The 26,238-nt window shown below is 38.3% G+C and overlaps 1 protein-coding gene across 1 annotated transcript in view; it reads right to left on the reverse strand.

The window, feature by feature from the left end:
* LOC138175865 (metabotropic glutamate receptor 3) overlaps positions 1-26,238 on the reverse strand; it is a 273,313-nt gene that overhangs the window by 61,331 nt on the left and 185,744 nt on the right. Inside the window, exon 3 of the mRNA XM_069106470.1 lies at positions 22,516-23,371. Coding sequence (XP_068962571.1) covers positions 22,516-23,371 — 856 coding nt within the window. The remainder of the gene's footprint in view (positions 1-22,515; positions 23,372-26,238) is intronic.

Raw genomic sequence — 26,238 nt, forward strand, 5'->3', positions numbered from 1 at the left:
CATCTGTGAGATGGATTTTGAGGTTATGGGAGTGTCAGAAATGGGTCTTTTCAGCCAGACATCCCACATTCAGCTGATTCCCCTTCCACGTTACTGAACACCATACAGAGGTGGCAATGTAGTACAGTTGTAAGAAGACTGAATTTGCAGTGAGGGGGCTGAGGTTTAAATGTTGTTCCAATTATTTACTCCTTCTAAGTCACGTGACTTTGGGAAAGTCATTTAATGTTTCTGGGCTCCATTTTCTTTATAAGTCAAACAAAAGGGTTGGACTAAATATTCTAAAGCTCCTTTAAGCTCTAGAACAACAATTTTTCCCTATACAATTGAGTATGAAATTTATTTTCCTAGAGTTGAGGATCTAAAGATCAGTGAAGAGTCTATGGTTTAAGTTTGAGTACTATATAATTAAAATATCCTAAATACAGGGTATTCCAAAAGTCTGCATGCCGTTTCAATCACTCAGACTTTTGGAACATCCTGTGTAAGAACTTATACCTATATGTATGCAATACCATACAATATATTTATGTGTACACATACTCACACATATATGGATACACATAGATATACATTTCAAAGTTTACAAAGTGTTTTCATTAAAAAAAACCTGAAAGAGGTAGCTCAAGCTTTTATTTCAGTTTAATAGATACAGAAACTGAGGCTCAGAGAGCTTATGTGATTTGTAAGTTATCTGGATTCTAACACATCTCCTGATTCTAAGTCCAGTATCTTCAAATGTACCCTTAGAATAATATTTTATATGCATTAACCTCAGCTGGAATATTATACCTAGAAAGACTTCAATTAATTTTGATTGAAATTAAAAACTGTTTTGAGAAAATTGTAGTGACTAGAAATTCAACTTGTGGTATGGTATTTGGGCTGTAAGGAGAATAACTGACTTGGATGAGAAAGATTCTTTCTATTGATCCATTCATCTATCTATCTATCTATCTATCTATCTATCTATCTATCTGTCTGTCTGTCTGTCTGTCTGTCTGTCTGTCTGTGTCTGTCTGTCTGTCTGTCTGTCTGTCTGTCTGCCTGCCTGCCTGTCTGTCTGTCTCTGTCTCTGTCTCTCCGTCCATCCATCTGTCTGTCTGTCCATCCGTCCGTCTCCAATTATCTAAATTCTTAGGCTCTGATTTCTTATAGGAACTTGGCTTGAGTTGTAATAGATTGGAAGATTAAGATATTTAGGATGATGGCTGGGACACTTTGGGTCTGGAGACTTAGGAAGCTAGATGTGTTTGAAGTAACTCCCGCAAACCATAATTAATTAGGTAGTTAGTCCCTTAGAGAAGAGAACTGCATGAACTCTGATATAGACCTTCTATCTAGTGAATTAGCTTTATAGGAAGCATTCTGTATTTCTGACAGATGAATGTGGATTTTCTTGCTCCTAACACAATACACTCTGTTTATATATGATGCTGTTAAATATTTTTTAAAAGTAAAAATAAATCTTGGCACTCTGAAATCGCTCTCTATAAATAATGATAATAATGAGGGTCACATTAGTGAGCTATTTGAGAAATAATGACTTTTTCAAGCAGTATATTTCCAATAGAAAGCAAAATCTCAACATGGACACCCATCCTTCCCCCTCTCCCTAAAATAGATCAGTTTCAATGAAGAGAAATGAACTTCAGGCTGAGAGGAATATAGTCATTCATTAAGGATTCATACCTGCATATGTAAGATGACAATTTAGAGCTGACTCCTATAAATTACCTGGTAATTATTTTCAATCCATAATCGATATTCGTTTTTTTAGTCATTTCAGTCATGTTCAACTATTTGTGGCCCCATTTGGTGTTTTGTTAGCAGATACTGAAGTGGTTTGCCATTTCCTTCTCCCACTCATTTTGTAGATGCGGAAACTGAGGCAAACAGGGTCAAGTGACTTGCTCAGGGTCATACAGCTAGTAAATGTCTGAGGCCAGATTTGAACTTTAGTATTCTTGACTCCAGGCCTAGCACTGTATCCACTGTGCTATCTGGCTGTCCCTGGATATTCTTACACATGTACATGTTGTTTGCCCCTGAAAGAATGTAAGCACTTTCTGGACAGGGACTTTCATTTTTGTCTTCATATCCCCAGAGACTACCACATGTCATGGCATAGAATAAACACTTGCTATATTCTTGTTGATGGATCCACTGATATGTTTGGTGTAATGGAAAAAAAATCTCAGGGCTGGGATTCAGGGGTCCTTGGGTCTAGGACTTCTTTTGGCAATAGCTAGCTGGGCATCTTTAAATTATTTAATATTTCTGGGCTTCAGGATTTTCATGTTTGAAATGAAGGGGTTGTACTAGATAATCCAAAAGGTTCTTTTCCATTTGGTGGATTTTGTGATTATTTGATTCCTTTTCCAAACAGATTGATTCTGCATACAGACTATAATATATGCAAATCATGGTCCCCCTCATTGTGGTGGAAAGGGGGCTAGACCGTGAGAGAGGAGATCTTGGTCTGAACCCTGTCTAGTACCTTCCAGTTGTGTGATCCTGGATAAGTAACTTCATACCTCTGAGTCTCAGTTTCCCATCTGGAAAATGGGGATATAAATATATACAACAAAGGGATGTCATGAAGAAAGCTTTGGAAGCATCAAAGCACCACAAAAACGCATTGTTATTAAAGTAAAATTGTATTATTATTCATAGCAGTCAAAAGGCACCATCTCATGTAATGTGTTTCTTCCTGGTTTGAACTTGGGCAGCTTTAGCAACCTCAAGATGCCCTTTATAAATGTATTAGGAGAATAATTAAGTTATTCTGGAAAGACATGGTCCCTGGGTTCAAGTAAAGGAGTACCATTATACTTAGTATCATGAATCCACTGAACAATCTCCTATGTTTTTTCTTTGTTAGGGGCAACTAGGCTGTGCAGTAGATAGAACATTGTGTCTGGAATCAGGAAGACCTGAGTTTAAATCTTACCTCAGACACTTACTAGCTGTGTGACCTTGAGCAAGTCACTTAACCAACCTTCAGTTTATTCAACTGTAAAATCAGGATAATAACAGCACGTACCTCAGTAGACTGCCATGACAATCAAATGAGATAGGATGTATAAAGTACTTAGCACTATGTTTTAGGTGCTAAATAAATATTAATTGCCTTTGTTCTGTCCTGGGAGACTAAGTAAAAATGAATAAAATCATACAATTAAGATGATTAAAAAACAATCAGTTTCATCAATGTGGGTATTTTTTCCACTGATATAGATTGCAGTTCTTCCATACATGGTTTCATGAGTAGCTTTTGTAAAATCCATTACAAAATCACAGGATTTGAAGAGCTGGAAAGAGCTTCAGCAGTCATCTAGTCCAAGCTACATATGAAAATATACTTTGCCTGCCTATCTCCCCAATAGTGGGGGTAGCTAGGTGGCACAGTGCCTAGAGTATCAGGCCTGGAGTTGGGAGGACCTGAGTTCAAATGTGGCCTCAGACTTCCTGCTGTGTGACTGTGCACAAGTCACTTACCCCTGTTTGCCTCAGTTTCCTTATCTGTAAAAAAGAGCTGGAGAAGGAGCAGTGAAGGCACTATAGTATTTTTGCCAAGAAAATCCCAAATGGGGTCATGGAGAGTTGAACATGACTGAAACAACTCAACAACAACACCCCCATAAAACAGGGTGTTCCAAAAGTCAGTATAGTTTTAACTTTAATAGATTTGGGATGCCCTGTGTAATTTGCAAGTAGTTGTCTAGCTTCAGGGCAGATTGAAGATACTACTGGTGGTCCTAAGGGTCCAAATACAGAGTAGATAACAAAGCCCAAGGGCTCTAGTATGGGTTGGCAGTTCACATGGCAAGATCCATGGGTCTGCAGCAAGATCAGAGCCCTTGGGAAAGCTTGGTAGAACAGCCTACGGTATGAGACCAAAATGATAAAGACTAGTGGCTTCCCATCTTCCTGGAATCATTACTGATGGTGATTCCTTGCTGATCTATTAGTGTGAGCAGTTTCTTCTGTTCAGCAAAGTGGCGGGAGGTTAGGTAGGGTGGTAGCATCTGGTTTATCACTGTTGGGAAGTGGGGAGGGGGCTGGAAGATTGAAGTGAAAAAAGGAATCTGAATCCCCTCCTGCAGGGAGATGGGGCCGTGGCAGGGGTGGGACTGGAAGTATCTCCTAGAGGGAGGGAAAGAGTAGTGTTGGCAAGAAAGCTAGGGATGAAATGAAGCTTCCCATGGCATCTGCTCTTGCTAGGGCCTATGGATGAATGGAAGGATGGGGTTGGCCTAGAGAGACATAAAACTCTCAACCTCTCAGTGCCTCTGGGTAACTCTTTTCAGGCTAGAATTACAGCCAGCTAATCCATTCCCCAATTCCCCACAGCTCTCATTTTGCTTCTGTCTTTTTCTTAAGCAGCATGATTCTCAAAGGACAAAGACACACAAATTTCTAAAAAGGAGCTGATGTCCAAGATAAGTAAGGAGCTGATATGAGAGTACCTAGTTGCACTTGAATCACCTAGCCCAGATGAACTATGACCTCTAGTACTCAAGAGCTGGTGGGATGTAATTGATGAGCCACTACGAGTGATGCTTGAAAGACTGTGGGGAAGGTACAGCAGGACTGGATAAGGTCAATTGCCCAGATCTAAAAAAAAGGGAAGAGACTAGAGCCTCTAAACGCTATTGTCAGAGAACTTGAATTCAATTCCTGGTAAAGTTCTGGAAAGGATTCTTTTAAAAGATGATTATTGAGGGCATTCACACAGTGAATAGAGCACTGGCTCTGGAATCAGGAGGACCTGAGTTCAAATCCAATCTCAGACACTTAACACTTACTAGCTGTGTGACCTTGGGCAAGTCACTTAACCCCAATTGTCTTGCTTTACCCCCTACAAAAAAAAGATGATTATTGAGAATCTAGAAAAGGAAGTGATAATTACAAAATTTGATCAAGAAGAGGCTTTGCCAAATTAATCTTACTTCCTTTCTTGATAGGGTTATTAGACTATTAGGAGAATATTAAATATGGAACTTACTAGATTTTAGCAATGAATTTGATAATTTCTTTCAAACCATCTTTATGTAAATGACAGGGAGATGTATATTAGATGAAGGGACAATTAGATGAATTCCTAACTCCTATAGCCAGACTCAAGAGTCATTCAATATCAAGTTGACCAGAAGTTACCAGTAAAGTGCCCTAGAAGTCTGGGGTTGGTCAACTACTGTTTATCACTTTTATCGATGACTTGAATAACACAGATGGCATGCGAGTCAGACTTGCAAATGAGACAAAGCTGGGCGATTTCACTAGCAAACTATATATGTTAGGGTCCGAAAAGATGGTGGCAAGCTATAGCATTAGGTTGCATCTCACAAGACAAAATCAAGTAGGGATAAGTGTTTAGACTTGGTGCTTATACTTGTATTTGAAAGAGGTAAATTTTTAGATATAAGACAGCAGAGGTATAGTTGTCAGATAGCAGGTTGTGTGAAAAAGATTTGATCCCTTCATGCTAGTAAACTGTAAAAATTCTCCAAACTTTCTAATATGATGCCTTTTCATATTCCTTTGCAAGCCTCTCTTGTCCTTTTAGTATAAACTTTACTTGGAGTAGAGCTCACAAAATAAATGGCATGTACTTTGTGGGCTATATAGATAGATTTATAGTTGAAATGGGTTATTATCCATTTGAACCTCCCCATCCCATCCTCCTTCCAGATGTTTCCCTTAAGGTGAATTTCAAAAGGATAGAGATGCTCTGGACAATCTTATTATGATTCCCGAGCCAATAGGAAAAGCGACACTCTGCTCAATGCCCGCTGAAGCAGGACTGGAGGACAAGAAACACTATCAACTACATTACAATTTTATGAAGGAGAGAAAATGATTCACTGTTGTGGCATTGTTAAAAGATGAAGATAAGAAACTACTGAACTGAAATGACTTTATTGGTGTGTGTGTGTGTGTGTGTGTGTGTGTGTGTGTGTGTGTGTGTTGGGGAAGGAAAGGAGTAGAGAGAGTAGCTGGGAAAGGAGATCTATAGCTTGAGAGATCATAGAAATTTTATCTTGTCCAATTCCCTTATTGTATAGATGAGGAAATTGAAGACTATTTAAATGACTTATCCAAGGTCATACCAGTAGAAGCAGAAGTTACTGGTTGTAACAGTGACAGAGTCAAAATTCAAACTCAAGTCTCATTTCCAGCAGTGGTTGAATTAAAATCCTTAAGAAAATTGAAGGTTTTTTTTTTAAAAAAAATTAGTAGCTATTTAATTTATATAAAATGTCTTTCATTGTACACAAATTATTTTGAGTTGACAGTCTTATGTAACAGACACATAACCTTTATAGGTGTCACCTCATTAGCTGTATTCTTGTGAGGGCAAAAGTAGGAAAACTTTAGCATCTTTGTCGTGTAGAGAAACACAGTTGACCTGAGCAGGTTAAAGATTTGTTCAAGGTCACATCATTTAATTAGGAGAATTTTACTGTGGGGTGGGATAGGTTTGTTTAGTAGACATTACAACTGCAATCACAGATTGAAGAGTTGGAAAGGACCTCTATAGTTCTCAAGCCTGACCCGCACCCTAGAATAAATCCCCACTGTGACATTTTCAGCAAGTGATTATCCAGGCTCTAGGTCTGAAGAGCTCCACGGAGAGGGTGCCCATTACTCCTAAGGCAGCTCTTTCCCTGACATCTCTTTTTATCTTCTACATATTAATTCTGGTTTGACCTTTGGGGGAAAGCTAATCCTTCCACATGACTAGGATAAGGATCAGGACTAGACCCATGATGTTATTGCTTCAGGGAACTTCTTTTATCAATCCATGGATGTGTTTGCTCTGCAACTGAGCCTTTAAGATAGCATTAGAGAGTTGCCTAGAACACACTTAGAGGTCTATGTCAGATTAGTTCTTTGGGGTATATGTGTGATTAGCTCTTACAGATATATATGTAATCAGCTCTTCAAATACAGAAGATAGTCACATAGGGCTAATTCTTTTTCTTCCAGATATATATCCCCCTATCCTTCAACCAAGTCTCTATATTTCCTTCTGGGTACTTCTCCAAGCTACTGCTGCTGCTGCTACTACTGTAGCAACAAAAACAACATTTTTATATTGCTTTAGGTTTTGCAAATTACTTTACATGTTATCTGATTAGATCCTAGCATCCCTGGGAGGTAAGGTGTTATCATTATCCTAATTTTACAGATGAAGGAAATGAAGCTTAGAGAGGTAGTGTGACTTGCCCAGAATCACACAACTTGTAAGTGAGGCTACATTTGAACTCTGGTCTTCCTGACTCCAAGTCCAGCATACTCACTACCATGCCACCAGTCTCCTAAAATTGTTCTGAAACTATAGTACCCAGAACCGAACACAACAAAATCCAGGCATTTTTAAAAACTAAGGCCGAGAAGAGGGAGACGATCACCTTATTCCTACAAATTATACTTCTCCAAAAAGAACTGAAGCATGTATTAGCTTTTCTTGGCTGACACATCACATTATTGATTCATATTAAGCTTGCCGTGTCCTCAGATCTTTTTCAGACAACCCGCTGTCTGACAAGCATACCTCTTCTGTCTTATATCTGTGAATTTAATTCTTTCAAATCCAAGTATAAGCACCAAGTATAAACACTTATCCCCAATGGATTTTGTCTTCTGAAATACAACCTAATGCTCTAGGTTGCTATCATCTTTTTGGACCCTACCATATCTAGTATGTTAGTGAAATCTCTCAACTGTCTCATCTGCAAAGTGTGATTAACATGCCAACTGTGTATTTATCCAAATCATTGACAAAAGTGACAAACAGCACTGGGCCAAGCCCAGATTTCTAGGGAACTTAACAGGTGACTTCTGGTCAACTTGACATTTAATGATTCTTGAGTCTATAGGAGTTTGGAATTCACTTAATTGTTCCAACATCTAATTCATATCTCTCTGTCATCTCCATGAAAATGGTTTGAGACAGATGATCAAAACTTTCCTAAAGTCTAGGTAAGCTCCATATTTAATATTCTCCTGATTGTCTAGTAACCTTGTCAAAAAAGGAAGTAAGATTAAATCTGACATAGCCTCTTCTTGATGAAATTTTGTGATTACCACTTCCTTTTCTAGATGCTCAATAATCATCTTTTAAAATAATCCTTTCCAGAACTTTACCAGGAATTGAATTAAAGTTCACTGACAACAACCTTTGGAGGTTCTGTTCTCTTTTTTAGTTCTTTCTTTCTATCTGGGCAGTTGACCTTACCCAATCCTACTGCACCTTTCCCATTCTCCATAGTCTTTCAAGCATCACTCATAGTGGCTCATCAATCACATCCCACCAGCTTTTGAGTACTAGAGGTCATAGTTCATCTGGACTAGGTGACTCAAGTTCAACTAGGTACTCTCTTATTAGCTCCTTGTTTATCTTGGGTATCAGCTCCTTTTTAGAAATTTTTGTTCTGTCTTTACCCTTCAAAAATCATTCTCATAAAGAGAAGGAGAAGCAAAATGAGAATTGTAGGGAATTGGGGAATAGGTTTGCTGGCTGTAATTCTAGCCTTAAGAGAGTTACTCAGGGGCACTGAGAGGCTGAGTGCTTTATATCTTTCCTGGGAAACACCATCCTTCTACTCATTCAGGTTTGCAATCGTAACATCACCTTTCATAACTAAATCTCACCTACTACTCTGTATATCTAATCAGTTGCCAAATCTTGTCATTTCTACCTACATGGCACCCGTCAGATCCATCCCCATTTTTGCTACCCATACTTCTATCCATCATGCTAGTTTTGTTGTTGTAAAGTTGTAACAGACTTGTTGTGACTCCATTTTGGAGTTTTCTTGGCAAAGATACTGGGAGTAGTTTTCCATTTTCTTCTCCAGATCATTTTTATAGATGAGTAAATTGAGGCAAACAGCATTCAGTGACTTGGCCAGGGTCACACAGCTAGTAAGTGTCTGAGGCCAGATTTGAACTTAGGAAGTTGAGTCTTCCTGAATTCAGGCCCATCACTCTACCCACTGTGCTACCCTTACCATTGTAGTTTGGGATCTCATAATTTCTCACCTGCACTATTGTGATATCCTTTTAATGGGTCTTCCTGCCTCCATTCTCTTCCTACTCCAAAACAACTCTCACAAAACTGCTAAAGGGATTTTTTTCCTAAAGTACAAGTCTGACCATGGCATTACCCTTCTCAATAAACTGTAGTAATCTCTCTTGCCTATGGGATCTAATAAGAACTTGTCTGGCATTAAAAATGACTTACACTGTCTCCAAACTACCTTTCTAGGTTTATGATAATTTACTCTCCTTCACACATTCTCTTCTCCAGTCATACTGGTATATTTGTGAGTCATACATAACACACCATTTCCCATCTAATTGATTTTATACTGGCTCTTTCCCATGCCTGGAATGCATTTCCTCTTCACTGCTGTCTCTTAAAATTCCCGTTTTCTTTAAAAGGTTAATTTTAAGTGCTACCTTCTACATAAAGCCTTTCCTCATCCTGATCCCCATAGATGTTTGTACTTCTCCCCTACCCAATTCACCCGATATTTGTTGTGTAGGTGCCTACAATTTGTACTTCAGAATAGAATCCAAGCTCCTTGAGGGCACAAGTGTGCACAGTGTCTTACTTGTTGATTAATTTCATAATGTAATGACTAGAGTTCTGACTTTTGAGTTGGAAAGAGGTGGGTTCAGATCCTGCCTCTGAAATTTACTAGATTATCACATTAGAAGTGACTTTTTTTAAAAAAGCAATCGGGGTTAAGTAACTTGCTCAAGGTTACACGGCCAGTTATTTCTGGGTGTGATGCTAAGTATCTGAGCCCAGATTTGATCCCCAGGTCATCCTGACACTGGAGCCGGTGCTCTTACTCGCTGTGCTACCTGGCCACCCCAAGAAGTGACTCTTAATAGATTGTCATACTCTGGGCCCATCGCTTATCCTCTCTGATCTTAAGCTTCCTCATCTGTAAAATGAGGGAATTTGCTCTGGAGGGGCTCTAAGCCTCTTTCTCAATTTAAATCTAAAATCCCAAGATTAATTGATAGGTGACATGTGCATAATCTCACAATTTAAAAGGTGTCAGAGGAAGGATGCGAAAAGATATTTCAGACTCCAAAGATAGTCCTCCATTTACTATGCCAAATTATCTCTTTTAAGTTTAAGATCTGGAACTAAATTCTGAACTTATCTTCTGCAATTTAACATGAAAATTTATTTGGGTTTGCCTAATCGACAGATATAATAGGGAATTGTTATAAGAAATTAAAATGCTTAAGAAGGTTCATTGCTTTAACAGCTACAACCTGAGAGCCCCAAGGTAAGCAAAACTCTCCTTACCCTTATCTTCTTTTTTTAAAAAAGTAATCAGGGTTAAGTAACTTGTTCAAGGTTACGCAGCCAGTTATTTCTGGGTGTGGTGCTAAGTATCTGAGCTCGGATTTGATCCCTAGGTCATCCCGACACTGGAGCTGGTGCTCTTTACTTGCTGAGCCACCTGGCTGCTCCTAAGCAATTGGAGTTAAGTAACTTGCTCAAGGTTACACGGTCAGGTGTTTCTGGGTGGGTGCTAAGTGTCTGAGCCCAGACTCGATCCCCAGGTCATCCCAACACTGGAGCCAGTGCTCTTACTCGCTGTGCTACCTGGCTGCCCCATACCCTTATCTTCTTATTGGTCCTGACTACAAACCTGAAACCCTTTCCCATTCTAAATCCTTCAAGTTTTTCTGATCTGCTTTGAAAGCCCATCTCTAATCTCACCTGCTTTAGGAAATGTTTATTGAGTAAGGGGAATATGGATTCTTCACCCAAAACACAGGCAACACAATTCCTAGTTTTCTTTTATGTTTTAACATAAAGCAGAAGATCACATAATCAAGTTTTCGGGGTGTTCTGCCCAAGACTTAATTCACCATTATTTCTCAGATGTTGACTGCTATTCATCTCAATTCAACAAGCATTGATTAAATGCTTGCTAGACACAAAATAATCAACCAAACAATCAATAAGTAACTACTAAATATCTACTATGTGCCAAGTACTGGAGATACAAAGACAAAAGTGAAACATTCTCAGCCCCTCATGGGCTTCCATTGTATGCTTGGTACAACATGAATAGTTTGTATAGCTGCATACAAATTATTTACAAAATACAAAGTGATGAGAGTGAAGGAGCTAGCAGCTGGGCTGATCATTAGGCTTCAAGTAGGGGATTAATCTTGAAGGAGATTAATGATTCTAAGAGGTAGAGGTGAGGAGGATCTGCCATTCAGGTAATTGAGGACAGTCATTGCAAAGATCTGGAAGTGGGAAATTGAGTGTCATGGTAAGAAGAATGATAAAAAGGCTAATTTGACTGGATCCTAGAAGGACTAAAAGGGAATAATGCAAATAAGTCTGGAAAGATAGATTGGGTCTAGTACTATGGTATGTTGTGGGGATTCAAAGACAGAATTAAACACAAAACAAAATAAAACAAAACCCCCTGACCATAAGAAGCTTATATTTATTTACTTCTATAGAGAGTAATTAAGGTCCAGAGAGGCTATAAGATACTTTTCTATAGGTCATAATACCATGCAGTAGAAAAATTGAGAATTAAAATGTAGATTTTCAATTTAAGTTTTGTGCCATTGCTATTTAGTCATTTTTTCAGTATGTCTGACTCTTTGTGATCCCTTTTAGTGTTTTCTTGGCAAAAAATACCAGAATGATTTGCCATTTCCTTCTCTGGCTCATCTTACAGATAAGGGAACTGAGGCAAATAGGGTGAAGGGACTTGCCTACAGTCACACAGCTAGTAAGTGTCTGACGCCTGATTTGAATTCAGAAAGAGGAGTCTTTCTGAATTTAGGCTCAGCACTCTATCCACTGTCTCCTGGTTGCCCATTGTGCCATTATATTTAAAGAACACATTTCCAAATATTCACAGAGCAACCACTGCCATGCCTTCAATGGTCAGCCTTCATTGTGCCTTAAGCCTTGATATTTTATAAATAGAGATTATTTTATTACCCTTCTCTCTTAATGAAGACGAAAGAGGAAAAGCACTGGCCTTGGAGTTAGAAGATCTCAGTTCTAGTCTAGGCTTGGCAAGTTAATCCTTATATGATGTGAAATCAGAACGTGCAGCCTCAAGGCCACAGGTGGCCTTGGCAGGTTCCCCACCTCTCCTAGGGAGAATTCAGGTACCTTGAAGATAGGGACTGTTTTAATTTTGACTTTATGTCCCCAGGTCCCAGCACACTATTTGGCACCTAATACTGGTTTAATAATCCTTGTTGCATTGACTTAAAAATTCACTCACTTGGTTTCCTCATCTATAAAATGTGAATGATAACATCTACTCTGCCTACCTTGCAGGACTATTGTGCAGATCAGATGTGACAATGAACGCACAAAGTATATAGCCCTGTGAAAATAAAAAGTGTTATTATTAATCAATTTAGGCTCTTGGCAAATGCTCACATAGGGTTTTAATGTTTACAAATTGCTAACTTGGGTGTGCTTTTTCTGATGAGTGTGCTCAAAATGACAAGGAAATAACTGTGTTACATTCAATTCAACAAACATTTGTTTAGCTAATTGCTGAGGATAGAGACCCAAATCCCCAACTCCTAAGGAGTTTACACTGCCTGTATGAGGAAATGAGGGGGTGGTGGAGAAGAATATTTAGCACGTACACAGGAAAATACATAGAACTACTACATGGATGAAATCACACATCTGGCCTAAAAACATAGATACAAGGTTTTTTTTTTTGAGGAGGGAGCAAACTCTAACTGGGGGCTCAGGGAAGGCCAGGCAGTGAAGGAAAATAAGGAGGGAGTTCAGGGGCTCAGATGAATTCACATCCTTCCTCTTCATGATGAGAAAATGAAAATAAAGCTACAGTCTGGCCTTCAGGGAGTCATATTTATTAATTCAGTTCCTGACTCAGTAGTTTAGTTCTCTAGACTTAAGCTTAGAAGAAATCAAACTGAAGAATGGAAGAAAACTATTGTCTTAGCCCGACAGCTACAACTTGTTTGACTTTGGGAAAGTTCCTTACTCTACCTCAGTTTCCTCATCTGTAAAATGAGGGGGTTGGACTGGTCCCTTGCAATTCCAAACCTAAGGGGTTAAAATCTTTTTCCTTAATCCTTTTAAAAATTAGCATATACACAGGAAAATACATAGAACTTTTGGTGTCTATTCTCTTTTCATGAATAAAAAAGTAGACAAATTTCTAGGTATTCTGCAAGGAATGCCCTCCAGTTTAATAGCTCCACAAATTAAAGCTAAGTGTTGGTTTTGCTAAGAGTAATCCACACTTAAACAATTGGTTCTTCTTGGGGAACAAATTCTGTACATTTGTGAGAAAATTGTTTGAGGTTATTGGAGTAGTACAAGGCAAAGAATGGAAATAACGGAATATTTTGATATTGATGTAGACACAAATGGTGCCCTAGGGGTTAGAAGGAATAGGAAGGGTCACTTTCCCAGGCCCCCTGAGGGGTTTGAGGCTCATTCTGTAGCCCAGCCTGTAACTTTAGGGTATCCTAATGCCCTTTCCCCTTTATCTTGAAATACAATTCAATTTGTACCAAAATAATTGCTTTTGTCCCCTTTATCCTGGGTTCCCTAACCTGTCATTCATCTTCCACATCCTGCATCATGACAATTTCTCCTTTTCTTGCAAGCAAACACCTTCCTCACCTTGTTTGTACTTATCCTGTCCCTAAATTTTCAATCCCTATAAGAAACCCTAAAATTATATCATCATCCTACAGGCTGTATAGCTTTTTGTTTACATAAGTCTGGGTTTTTTTTTTCCCCTATAACAGGACCGTCGCTTAGTTACTTGCTAAATCTCAGGTCCGTGTGCTTTTTTGTCAATAAAGCTCTGATTGGCTAAAGAGGTCTAAGTGAATTCTTTCACATCTGGACCAGCTCTCCCAACTGGTACTTCAAGAATATGGGACTGAATTTATAATCCATTAGAATGCAAGCTTCTTGAAGGCAGGGATTTATTGTTGTTAATGTGCTTTATCTTTGTATTACTAATGCTTAGGGTAGGATCTGGAACATACTAAGCCTGTAAGCAATCTGTGCTGATTGATTTTAATCATAGTATCATAGAATGAGAACTAGAAGAGCTCTCAGAAGCCATCATATCCAACCTCCTCATTTTACTAATAAGAAAACAAAGGCCCACGTGGACCAAGATCACATAGGCAGTAAGGCTCATAGAGGGATTTGAATCCTGAACCTTGAAATAGTCAATGCTTTTTCACTTGTATTACACCAAATCCCTGACTTTACAAAGGAATCTTATTGATACAGGTGATATGAAACTCTAAATGACTACCATATATTTAAAAGGGATTTAAATGGGGGTAACCTAAAAGATTTTGCCTTCCTTCAGGATAGGCTAGATTGATTCCAAAGGGTATTTGCTCATGCTTTCCTGGAGGCAAAAGGAAGAAGGGAGTAATGGTTACTGGTTACCAATTTCTGCTTCCTTAGAGTCATGGAAGGTACTCTGGATTTGGAGTCAGAGGATCCACTCAAATCTCAGTCTTTGTTTGAATCTCAATCCTGCCTCCTGCTATTTAACTGACATGGAGTATTGTCATTTAACCTCTCTTGGCCTCAATTTCCTCCTCTGTAAAATGAAAGAGTATACTACATGGTCCTTCTAGCTCTGAATCTTTAATGCTATGGTTTTATCCCCGTTTCTAACCCTAATATCTCCAGTCTCTAAAAGTTCTTTTCTATGTCCTGTCCTCATAGAAATCTGTACAATTCCCAAGATGGTATCATAGAGAGCTGCTATAGGAAATGTTTTGTCTGGTCTGTCTCTCAGGATAGCAAGAGAGATAACAGTCTGTCTTCTTTAAGGCCTATAGGAGAGGTTCATGAACTTAAAATTTTTTTTATATTTGCATTTCAATATCATTGCCTTACTTTGTAATCATATGTATTCTATTTTATGCATCTAAAAACGGTATTCTGAGAAGGGGTCCATAGGCTTCATCAGACTACCAAAAGACCCATAACACAGAACCTCTGATCTATAGGGATGGAGATCTCCTATTGCTACCAAATTTTCCCATTCAGGAAATTCTTTCCAACAGCTCATCTGAAAACTCATCCCTTTTTAGACTTTATTTTTCTAGTTCAAGTCTGGAGGAATGTGTGGTGGCCTGAAAGTGCAAGCACATGGGAAAACAAATGTGCAGATTGGTTGCCTGCCTTTGTGTTTCTACTTCTGTGTCAACAGTGCATTGAGTCAGATGCCTCTCCTACCTCACTGGAAATGTTTCCTTTGTCTTGCTTTGCATTTCAACATGGACCTCGTTGTTTCCAAATGAAACAAAAGAGGAGCTGGGAGTTCAGCAACAAAACAGTAATAATAATCAACAGCAGCAGAATGGCCCCCAAGTGTGGGAAAATGAGGTTAGTAGCAGGCAGCTGGTGTTCCATCCACTGTGTGACCTCACAGCTGGAATCTTTTCTCTTGGTGCTAAGCCCCCACAAAACAGATGTGGAGCAGAGTGTAAACAAACAGGTTGCATCATTTAGGGTGCTCATATAAGGGATGAAGCTTCTCATGAAAAGCCCTAGGGAGCTGTCCAAAGAGAAAGGAAAAGAAAAAGAAGAGAGCATTTGTCTTTACGTTTGGGGAGTTTTTGATTGGCAGAACTGGAAAGCTTTTCTGGGCATTTGTGGGAACTACAAAAAGTTCAAGAGGAGGAAACAAGATCAAGGGCTATTTGCTCTTTCAGCAACTTCAAAGTTCATTCATCTAAATATGCTCTTCCCATCTTGGCTTCCTTGCTGTGCCTTGGGTAGCTGCGTGCTTTTCAAGAGTGCAGGCATGCTGGATAGGGCCAACTGAAGTGTGTTCTGTGGAGCAATGCCATAGCCCAGGGGGAAAAAAGCAAAAGAAAGCTCTTGTTGGTTTGCTTGCCCTTTGTGGTTACAGATTGAATCAGGAAAGACCTCTTAGAGCATCTGAGTTGGAGGGATGTTGCCATGTGATCTTGGGAAAATCACTGCCCCTCTCTGGGCCTGTTTCCTTCTTTGCTACAGAGAATGCCTTATTTTTTCATTCGTATCCCAAACTGCTAGTGCAATACCCGAGGCAATGTAGATTCTTTGTAAATGCTTGTCAAATGATTTATCTGTACAATGATGGAGTTGGGTTAGGTATCCCTAAAAATCTATTTCAGTCCCAATGATCTGATTCCATCCTTCAAAGACATTTTGCCTCTGTTCCTGGTTGTTGGGAACAGAGAGTCATGAACATAAGTATGTAAGGTGTCACAGTCTTCCATTTTAATGGTTTCTATACTTTGTATCTGAAAGTGGTATGTGTGTATAAAGAAGATTCAAAGCTATTTTTGTCTCTGCCTCACAGCAGATACACCCAAGCCCATTTGGACTGTAGTAGGTGGCACACAGTGGATAAGAGTGCCAGGCTTGAAGTCAGGAAGACTCATTTTCCTGAGTTCAAATCTGGCTTCAGACAATAGCTGTGCGAGTCTGAGCAAGTCACTTAATAATGTTTACCTCAGCTTGCTCATCTATTAAATGAGCTAGAGAAGGAAATGGCAAACCACTCCAGTATCCTTGTCAAGAAAACTCCAAATGAAGAGTAGAACTCCACAAAAATGACTGAACAACAAAAGCAGAAGGAACGATGGAGCAGTAGAGAGGCTTTTGAGGTAGGCTGCTGACTCTCCTACCCAGTGAAGGTAGGGAAGCTTTGGTTCAGTCCCTCCCACCCCTGCCTCACCATGCAGGATGGCCAGGTTCCCCCTACTCCCATATATTGAGCAGTCAGAGATATTTGCTTGCTCTGTCACTGATTGATTGTGGGATCTTTAGCAGGTCTCTCTCATTTTCATAGCTTGGTGTTCCCCATCCAAGAAGCAGCCATCCCTGTGTGCCTTTTATGCACTTTGACATTCTCAGATTGAGGGACACTGCACACTATCCTTATGTTTTTCTTGTTACATGGGGATTCTTGCTTCCTCCCTCTGAAAGATCATATGATATTTTCTGGTTGTGACATCTTGAGCAGTTGACATAGTAACTGAGTTCTCTATGTGTAAAATGGGGATGTTAAAGTTAACATACTCTAATTCTTATCTGCAAAATACAGGATTTGGGCTAGGTGACCTTTAAGGTCCCTTCCATAGTACAGAGAGTGCCAGAACTGAAGTCAGGAAGACCTGAGTTCAAATTTAGCTTCAGATGCTTATTAGCTGTGTAATCCTGGACAAGTCACTTACCTTACTCATTGTTTACCTGAGTTTCCTCCTCTATAAAATGAGGATATCACTGGGCAAGTTACATATCTTCTGTCTGCCTCAGGTTCCTTTCCTATAAAATGGGGCTATTCACAGCAGGGACCTCCAGGTTGATTGTGAAGACAAAATGAGATCATGTTTATGAAGGACTTTGGAAACCATAAAGTACTATATAAAATCTAGCAATAGCAGTAATAATAGACATTTATATATTACTTTGAAGTATATTATCTCATTTGAGCCTCTTAAGAGTCCAGGGAAATAGTTACTACATATATTATTATCTTCATTTTAAAGATAAGGAAACTAAGGATTAGAGATTAAGTAAGAGACATGAGATTTGAAGGGCTGCCATATTCCACCTTTTATAGATCATATATCATTCTCCCTCTCTGTGCTATTTATTTGGCTCATTAATTTATTCAATATTTATTAAGCACCTACTATGTGCAAAAATTTATGGTAGGCACTGAGAAATTGGGTGGAGGAAGGGAGGATATAAATTTGAGATAAGCTATAGTCCTTGCCTTCATTGACCTTGCTATTTAGGTAGATAAGACATAAATAACTCCAATACCCAGCACTGCATGATTAGATAATCAGAGATGCAAAAGTCTAATGCTAATCTATTTCCTGGGAATGCTGTACAGCACAGTACATAGGGATGAATGCATATTTTGATGAAACTACAGAATGGCACTAACACTACATAATTGGTTAAACATCTAATAATCATATGTATTTACCCTAGTGCTTTAATTGCCTTAAAGCTAGAAGTTTTGCCACCAGATGATGAACTCTATGGGATTTTAAAGAGTTTTTTTTTTAAAGACCTATAAAACAAAAGACATGCTTAGTTTGTGAGTCTGATGGTATATGCAATTCCTTTCCACCTTTCCAGAGAAGAGAAAGAAATATATTTTCTTACCTCACCTTTGGGGCCAAGGTTGGTAATTAACAAACAAACAAAAAATTTTCTTTCTCTTAAATTTCAGAATCTGTGTTTGGTACTGAAGTCATGAATAGAAGACTGTGTCCACTCTGTTTCCAAATTCTGGTAGTTGAAAACACCCCAATGAAGTTGGGAGAGGTGGGATGATTCCCTGGCTAGAGCTATGAAGCAAAACCACTGAAAGTATTTGGTTTGTGAGATTTCTGACCCGTAGCTGGATCTTATCCATCTAATTACTTGACAAGGAAATCCTAGAAGTGGAGGCCTTCCAAAGGCATCAACCGCTCAGAATACTGATGTGATAATAAAAAGAAGTTGATCTCAGATGCAATGATGGTGCATGATAGAGAGAGGAAGTTCTCTGAGGTAAAGAGGAGTTTGAAAGAAATCATAAAATGGAAGTGTATTTTGTTTTACGTAATTGCTATGTTCTTGAACTTTGCTTTATGCAATTCTGTTCCTGCAAATGTATACGTAAATTGAATTCTTACAAACTAAACAAATTTTAAGTGTAACTAGGGAGTTTGCTATTTAAGGAAATTGCTTTATAAGGCAAAGGATTCTTTTTATGGAAGTTCTGTTTGTTTTTGTAAATCTGTGTTTTCACACACAATTTCTATAATAACAGCAATACTGCAAAGACAATCATCTATCAAAGACTTAGGAACTCTAATCATGCACTGACCACCAATGATTCCAGAGGATTCATGATGAAATGCTACCCATCACTGGGTAGAAAGATGATGGTGTTTGAGTGCAGATGGGGTTATAATTTGGGGAAAGACATGGTCACTCTGGGAATTTGTTTTTCTTTACTACATATTTGTAAAAGGAAGTTTGTTTTTCTGGCTTTCCAAATGGGGGAGGTGGTTAGTGGAGTGAGCAACAGAAAAAATAAAACATAATAAATGAAATAAATCTTCTGTAGCTCAGTGCTTGGCACATAAGTAATTAATGAATGTTTGTTGATTGATCAATGCACAAAAACAAAACACAAAACCTTGCCCTATCAAATGGATCAGTTATATAACATTGTGGAGAGGAGCTCTTTCTCAGGTCAAAAAAGTCACAGGGTTAATATGTGGAATTTGTGGCTGGAATGGATTTTTTCCAACTCATTTTAGCAAGCATTTTCTGAGTGTCTACTTCCATAGGTCTTGTGTCTAGTACCATACAGAGCCCATGTTTCCTGGCTTTAGTTTGAGTAGCACATTCTGGACATCTGAGAGTCTTGCAATATTGGGGAGATTCTTTGTTCTTAAAATGATGAAATGCATTTGTGTAATATAATTACAATTCATTCTTACAATCAAACACAAATTTCACAAAAAAAATCTATCACATATTCTTTTTTTAAACAAACACAATTGGCTCAGATTTTTATTATTTTCTCTTCTCCTATGCCTTCTCTTTTCTTCCATTGTGTGTTTGGCCATTTTTTAATCCTGCTTTTTTAAAGATATTTATGTGTTTAGCTATTTCAATATCATCCCTTAGAAATTTGCTCCAATTTTTACCCTTTCTCACTAAGAATATATTCCAACTAGCAATTGTAAAGCCTCTTCTTTCCCTTTCTGTAGTTTAAGCCCATTTCCTGCCATGCTGTCTTTGCAGAAAGGAGGAGTAGCTAGTAGGGTTTCATAAATGGAAAAGGATGCAGCAAAGCAGGATCACTGGGATAAAATCTCTGCAGCTAGCACAGATTGTAGAACTGAAACCCATAACAGCATCATAGAGGCGAACAGAACTACATTTGGATTTCTTGTCTAGATCGTGGTATTACTTCTTGACTTGACTTTGCCAGTGGAGACCCAGTTAGCGGTGAACAGGGAAATACTGCGTTTATGTGCAAAACGTTCATTCTGTTTCAAGAGCACCAGACACAGAGAGCAAGGGAGGGATGGGAAAAAGGAAGGAAAGAAATGTAAGGAATGAAAGAAAGGAAGAATTAGTTAAAAGGAATGGGTAAATGACCTCAAAATGAATGAAAAAAATATAAAGAAAAGGTCACATGTATTTTTAGAAATACAAATGGATAATACGTGAATAAGATACAGTGTGCACATAAAAATGTTTGTTTACAGTAGAACAATCTAAGAACATTCAGGATGCTCTATTTCCTCTTCTAAATTACAGTCTGTTCTAATTTCTTATGTCAGTGGGAATTAATCTAAGGCTGTTTAATAATAATAATAGTAATCATAATAACTAACATTTATGTAGTGCCTTAAGATTTGCAAAGACATTTATAAATATCTTCTCATTTGATCCTCACAACAACACTAAATAGATGCTATTATTATCCCCATTTTACAGATGAAGAAACTCAGGCCACAGGAGGGTGACGTTTAGGGCCATAAAGTTAGTAAGAATCTGAGACCAGACCAGAACTCAGGTCTTCCTCATGTCAGGTCTAGCACTCTGTACTACTTAGACACCTGTAATGATTAAATTACAGTGTGTCCCCCTCCTCCCTTTTAAAAGTTCTATTGTATTTCTATGGTATACACAGTGAGACAACAGCACAGCAAAAAAGTAATCTTTTAGCATTGTTGGCGATAACCCATTTTCAATGTTGTGTGTGTGTGTGTGTGTGTGTGTGTGTGTGTAATTAGGGGGTGTGAGCTGCTGTCATGGTGTAATAGATTAAGAAGTTAATCTGGATTTAGAGAACATGAGTCCAAATCCTACAAATGATGCTTACTCCTTGTGTGAATTTGGGGGAGTCATTTAACTTTCTTGGGCCCCAATTTCCTCTTCTGTGAAATGAGATGGTTGAACAAGATGTTCTTTGAACTCCCCTTTCAGTCTATATCTAGGAGCCTAGAAGCAAGTCTTACTTGGTGTTGCAGCACTGGCCTTGTAGCTCTCAGTCTCACCCTGGGTTTTAGTACAACACTGAGCTGGTAATGGGATGTCCAAGCTTATGCTGGATGGAAAATGACTCTGTTACTTCTTCTTCTTTTTCAGTGATTGGAGAGCATGACTTCTATAATTTTGAGTGGGAGGCATTTTATGCAAACTCTACAGGCTAGCATGGCTCTCCAATGGTACAAAAATGATTTGCATTTCAGGATAATGACATTATTTGATGATTGCAACATTTTTGGCCTTTTGTGAGCAGTAATCATATCTATCTTTTAAATGACTTGGATTTGAGTTTCACTCTTCAAAGGAAGGACCTTTGACATGGATACTGGAATAGGATGAGGAGTCTCAAGTTTTTTTAATCTCTTTGGGAATATGCTAAAAGCTTGCATTACCATATTTAGTAATAGCTTCTTTATACACAAATGCCATCCTGATACTCTGCAGGTAAGAACAACATTTGAATAGCTTTGATCTGCCTTCTTGTTTCACTTATTTGGGATTGCTACACACAGAAACAATACCTCATCTCAGACATATTCTTTGAACAATATCTAGAAACTCTCACACACACATATGGAAATATATATATGTAGAAATATATAAAAGAAGATACAATATGAATGTAGTAACATAACAATGAATAAAGTAACATAACCTGGGTCTCTTTCTTTCTCTCTTTTTCTAATTAGTCCAGAGAAGAATGTGATTTCCTCCCCTTCACTCACTGGGGAAGTTATGGGTTTCTCTTATTTTCCTTAAGAGATATGTGTGTTATCTACATCCCCATTCCTCAGAGATGCACCTGAAGAAGTCAATAGGATTAAATGCCCCATGTAGTATCCTGAGGTCAGCCTCCAAGAGGGGATCAAACATAACACACTCCACATTGAGGAAGCTACAAATTCTACCATGGAGCTATGGGAAAGACACAAGGGGGTCTTTGGTTATCGCCCACTGTACCCATCAAGATATTCCCTTAGCAATGAATAAAGACCATAAAGAGTCAAACAATAGTTCTCTTTGGACCATTTGCTAAAAAGCTTGAATTTATAATGGGACACTGTACCAAGAACTACATGAGGGGCTGACATGCAGGGGTATTAATCGTGCATCATTAACACAAAATAGGGGTGTTTTGTGTTAAAAAAAAACATTTTGTCTTAATTTTTGTGCTATGGACCATTTTAGCAGTCTGATGAAACCTATTGGACACTTCTAAGAATGTTTTTTTTTTAAATGAACCAAATAAAATACATAGGCTTACAAAGGAAACCAATTACATAGGAATAGTTATTAAAAAAAAATAGTTCATGGACCTTAGATCAAGAACCTCAGGCCTAAAACATTCTACAAATTGCATCAAAAAGGAGGAATTAAAGTTCTATATTTACCTGTGAAATTGATTTTTAGCAAGTAATCTGTGTACAGCTTTTTTCCGTCTAGTATCTTCATGGCTTCACAGAGCTTGGTAGTGTTTGGGCAGAGGGTTCTCTGCATCTTGTGGAGGGCGTGGGCCATGGCATACACAGCATTCACCACAAACATGATCTTGGACTCCTGCTCATAATTGGTGCTGTCAATTGCTAGATGCTTGTCACAGGCTCTCCGGTGTGACCTTTTACCCTGTAGGCTGCATTGGAACTTCTGTTCCCAGAAGTCCCTAAACCAGGGGTTTCGGTGGTTGTTGTAAGGATTGAGGCTCTGGAAGTAACGGTCAAACTCACGGATGGGATGGGAAGCCAGTTCTAAGGTGATGGCTCCATAGGCCACATGCTCATTGCCTTTGACAATGCTCTCTTGGGCACCCCACCCATCACTAGCGATCCATGTGAAGGAAGCGTTGAAGCGGCTTGCAGCAGCGATTAGTTCCCGGGAATCGTCACTTCTCATAAAGAGGACAACCACTCGAGCATTGGGCTTTTGGAGCAGTTCCCGGATGACACTGTCATAGGACTTTCGGATATTGGATCTGCCTACCTTTTCAGAGGTGGCAATGCAGATGTTGCGAAGACGTGCCTCCTGCTCGAAGGCCTCAATTCCTGTCTCACCATAGTCACCTTCAGAGGCCACGGTTGACACATAGGTCCAGTTGAAGAAGCGCAAGATCTCGGCCATGGCCTTAGCCTGGTAGAAGTCTGGGGGCACAGTCCTGGCAAAATAATCATAGCGTGACTTGTCGCTTAGTTTGGCACTGGTGGATGCGTAGCTTATCTGGGGGATCTGGAAGAGCCTTAGCAGATTTGCCACCTGTTTTATATGAAATAATAATGATAATAAAAGTAAGAATAATAATGAAGACAACAGTATCTCCTACATTGAATGCTTTAATCATAAAATTTGATGTAGGGGCAACATTACAGATCATCTAGTCTAGTCTACTCGTTTTATTTATTTTATTTTGTTAGAAAATTATTAAAGAATTCATTATGATTATGATATTTTTTTTGAGGGTGAACCTGACTCTATCTCATAGACCCAATCTTACCAGCTGTTGGCCCAGAAACCTTGACTTGCTCTACTTCTTTTTTTAAAAATTATTTTAAAAAACATTTTGTCTTTAAATTTTGAATTCCAAATTCTTTTCCTCCCCCCCACTGAGAAGCAAGCAAAATGATATCAATCATATATATGAGATTATGCAAAACATATTTCTATATTAGTCATATAGCCAAAAAAGCAAAAAATAAAGTGAGACAGTGATGCTTCAATTTTCACTCATAGTTCATTAGTTCTCTCTCTCTGGAGATGGATAACATTTATTTTTTCATCATGAGTGCTTTGGGATTGTCTTGGATTATTGTACTGATCAGAGTAGTAACGTTGTTATTGTGCATGATGATCTCCTAGTTCTTCTCACTTCACTATGCATCAATTTATATAGGTCTTCCCAAGTTTTTTTTTCTCCCCATAACACCCCCCCCCTAATTTCCTATAGCATGATAATACTCCATCATGATCATATACTACAAGTTGTTGGGTCATTTTCCAATTGATGATCATCCCCTCAATTTCCAATTCTTTGCCACAATAAAAGGATGCTATAAATATTCTTGTACATATGGGTCCTTTTACTTTTTCTTTGATCTCTGTGGGGTATAAACCTAGTAGTGGTATTGCTGGATCAAAGGGCATACAGAGTTTTATGATCTTTTAGGGTATAGCTCCAAATTGTTCTCCAGAATGGTTGGACAAATTCACAATTCCACCAACAGTTTATTAGTGTACCTATTTTCCCTCAACTGCCTTCAGCATTTATCATTTTTGATGGGTATGAGGTAGTACCTAAGAATCATTTTAATTTGCACTTCTTTAATAAATAGAGATTTAGAACATTTTTATATGAACATAGATAACTTTTTTTCCTTCTTCTGAAAACTGCCTGTTCATATCTTTTGACAATTTATCAGTTAGAAAATGACTCTTCTTATAAATTTGACTCAGTTCCCTATATATTTGAGAAATGGGGCTCTATCAGAGGATCTTCTTTAGAAAATTTTGGTATTACTTCACTATCAATGGTACCTTTTAGTAAAATGTAGTAAAATGAGGTGTATTTTTGCTTTGTCTGAGATCATGTTTACTACTCTTGCCCTTTTCACTTCAGCTGAAGCACAATGGATTCCCATCTAGACCTTTATTTTATCCTTTGCATATCTATTTCAAGTGTGTTTCTTGTAAACAACATATGGTTGGATTCTGGTTTTTAATCTATTCTGCTATCCACTCCCATTTTATGGGTGAGCTCATCCCATTCATATTCACAGTTATGATTACTAACTGTATCTTCAAATATTTGATTTACTTCTGACCATTGACTCCTTTAATCCACCCTACCCTTTACTATCTCCTCCTATGCCTCATCTCATCCCCTTCCCTATGTCCTTATTGTATCAGATAGATTTATATAACCAACTCTGTGTGTGTGTGTGTGTGTGTGTGTATTCTTTCCTCTTTGAACCAATTCCAGTGAGTGAGGTTCAAATATTGCTTGCCTTCCCAACTTCCCCTTTCTTCCACTGTAAAAGCTCTTCCTTGCATGCCTTTTTTATGTAAGAAAAATTTCCCCATTCTATATCTCCCTACCCCCTTTTCCCAGTGCATGTCTCTTTCTTACTCTTTCATTTTTTTTGTGTGATTATCTTGACATAGTTTATTCACGTTTATGTCCTCCTCCTATTTGCCCTAATAATATTAAAGTTCTTAGGAATTACAAGCGTCATTTTTCCATATAAGAATATAAACAGTTTAAATATCTCTTATGATTTTTCTTACATGTTTACATTTTTATGCTTCTCCTGAGATTTGTACTTGAATGTAAAATTTTTCTATTCACCTCTGGTCTTTTCATTAGGAATGCTTAAAAGCTGTCTTTTTCATTAAATACAATTTTTCTCCTCTGAAGGATTATAATCAGTTTGGCTGGGTAGATTATTCTTGGTTGCAATCCTAGTTCCTATGGCTTCCAAGATCTCATATTCTGAGTCCTCTGCTTCTTTAACATGGAAGCTGCTGGGGGCAGCTAGGTGGCACAGTGAATCCACTGGCCCTGGAGTAAGGAGGACCTGAGTTCAAATCCGACCTCAGACACAATACAAAAACTAGCCATGTGACCTTGGGCAAGTCACTTAACCCCAATTGTCCTCTGTAAAGCAAACAAAACAAAACAAAATATGGAAGCTGCTAAATCTTGTGTGTTCCTGACTGTGGCTCCATGACATATGAATTTTTTCTTTCTGGTAACTTGCAATATTTTCTCCTTGACATGGGAGCTCTTAAAGTTGGCAATTATGTTCCTGAGAGTTTTCATTTAGGGATCTCTTTCAGTATGTTATCACTTGATTCTTTAAATTTCTGTTTTACCTTCTAGATCTAATATATTGAGACATTTTTCCTTGATAATTTCTTGAGATATGATGTTGAGGCTCATTTTTTATTATGGCTTAATAATAATAATAATTCTTAAATTATCTCTGCTCAATCTGTTTTCTAGGCCAGTTGTTTTCCTGATGAGATAATTTCACATTTTCTTCTATTTTTTCATTTCTTTGATTTTGTTTTATTGTTTCTTAATGTCTCATGGAGTTATCAGTTTCTAGTTACCCAATTCTAATTTT

The sequence above is a fragment of the Petaurus breviceps genome, unplaced genomic scaffold (assembly GCF_028583685.1).
Source record: "Petaurus breviceps papuanus isolate PSGF00001 unplaced genomic scaffold, PetGlider_PUasm1.0 79, whole genome shotgun sequence".
Lineage (NCBI taxonomy): Eukaryota > Metazoa > Chordata > Mammalia > Diprotodontia > Petauridae > Petaurus > Petaurus breviceps.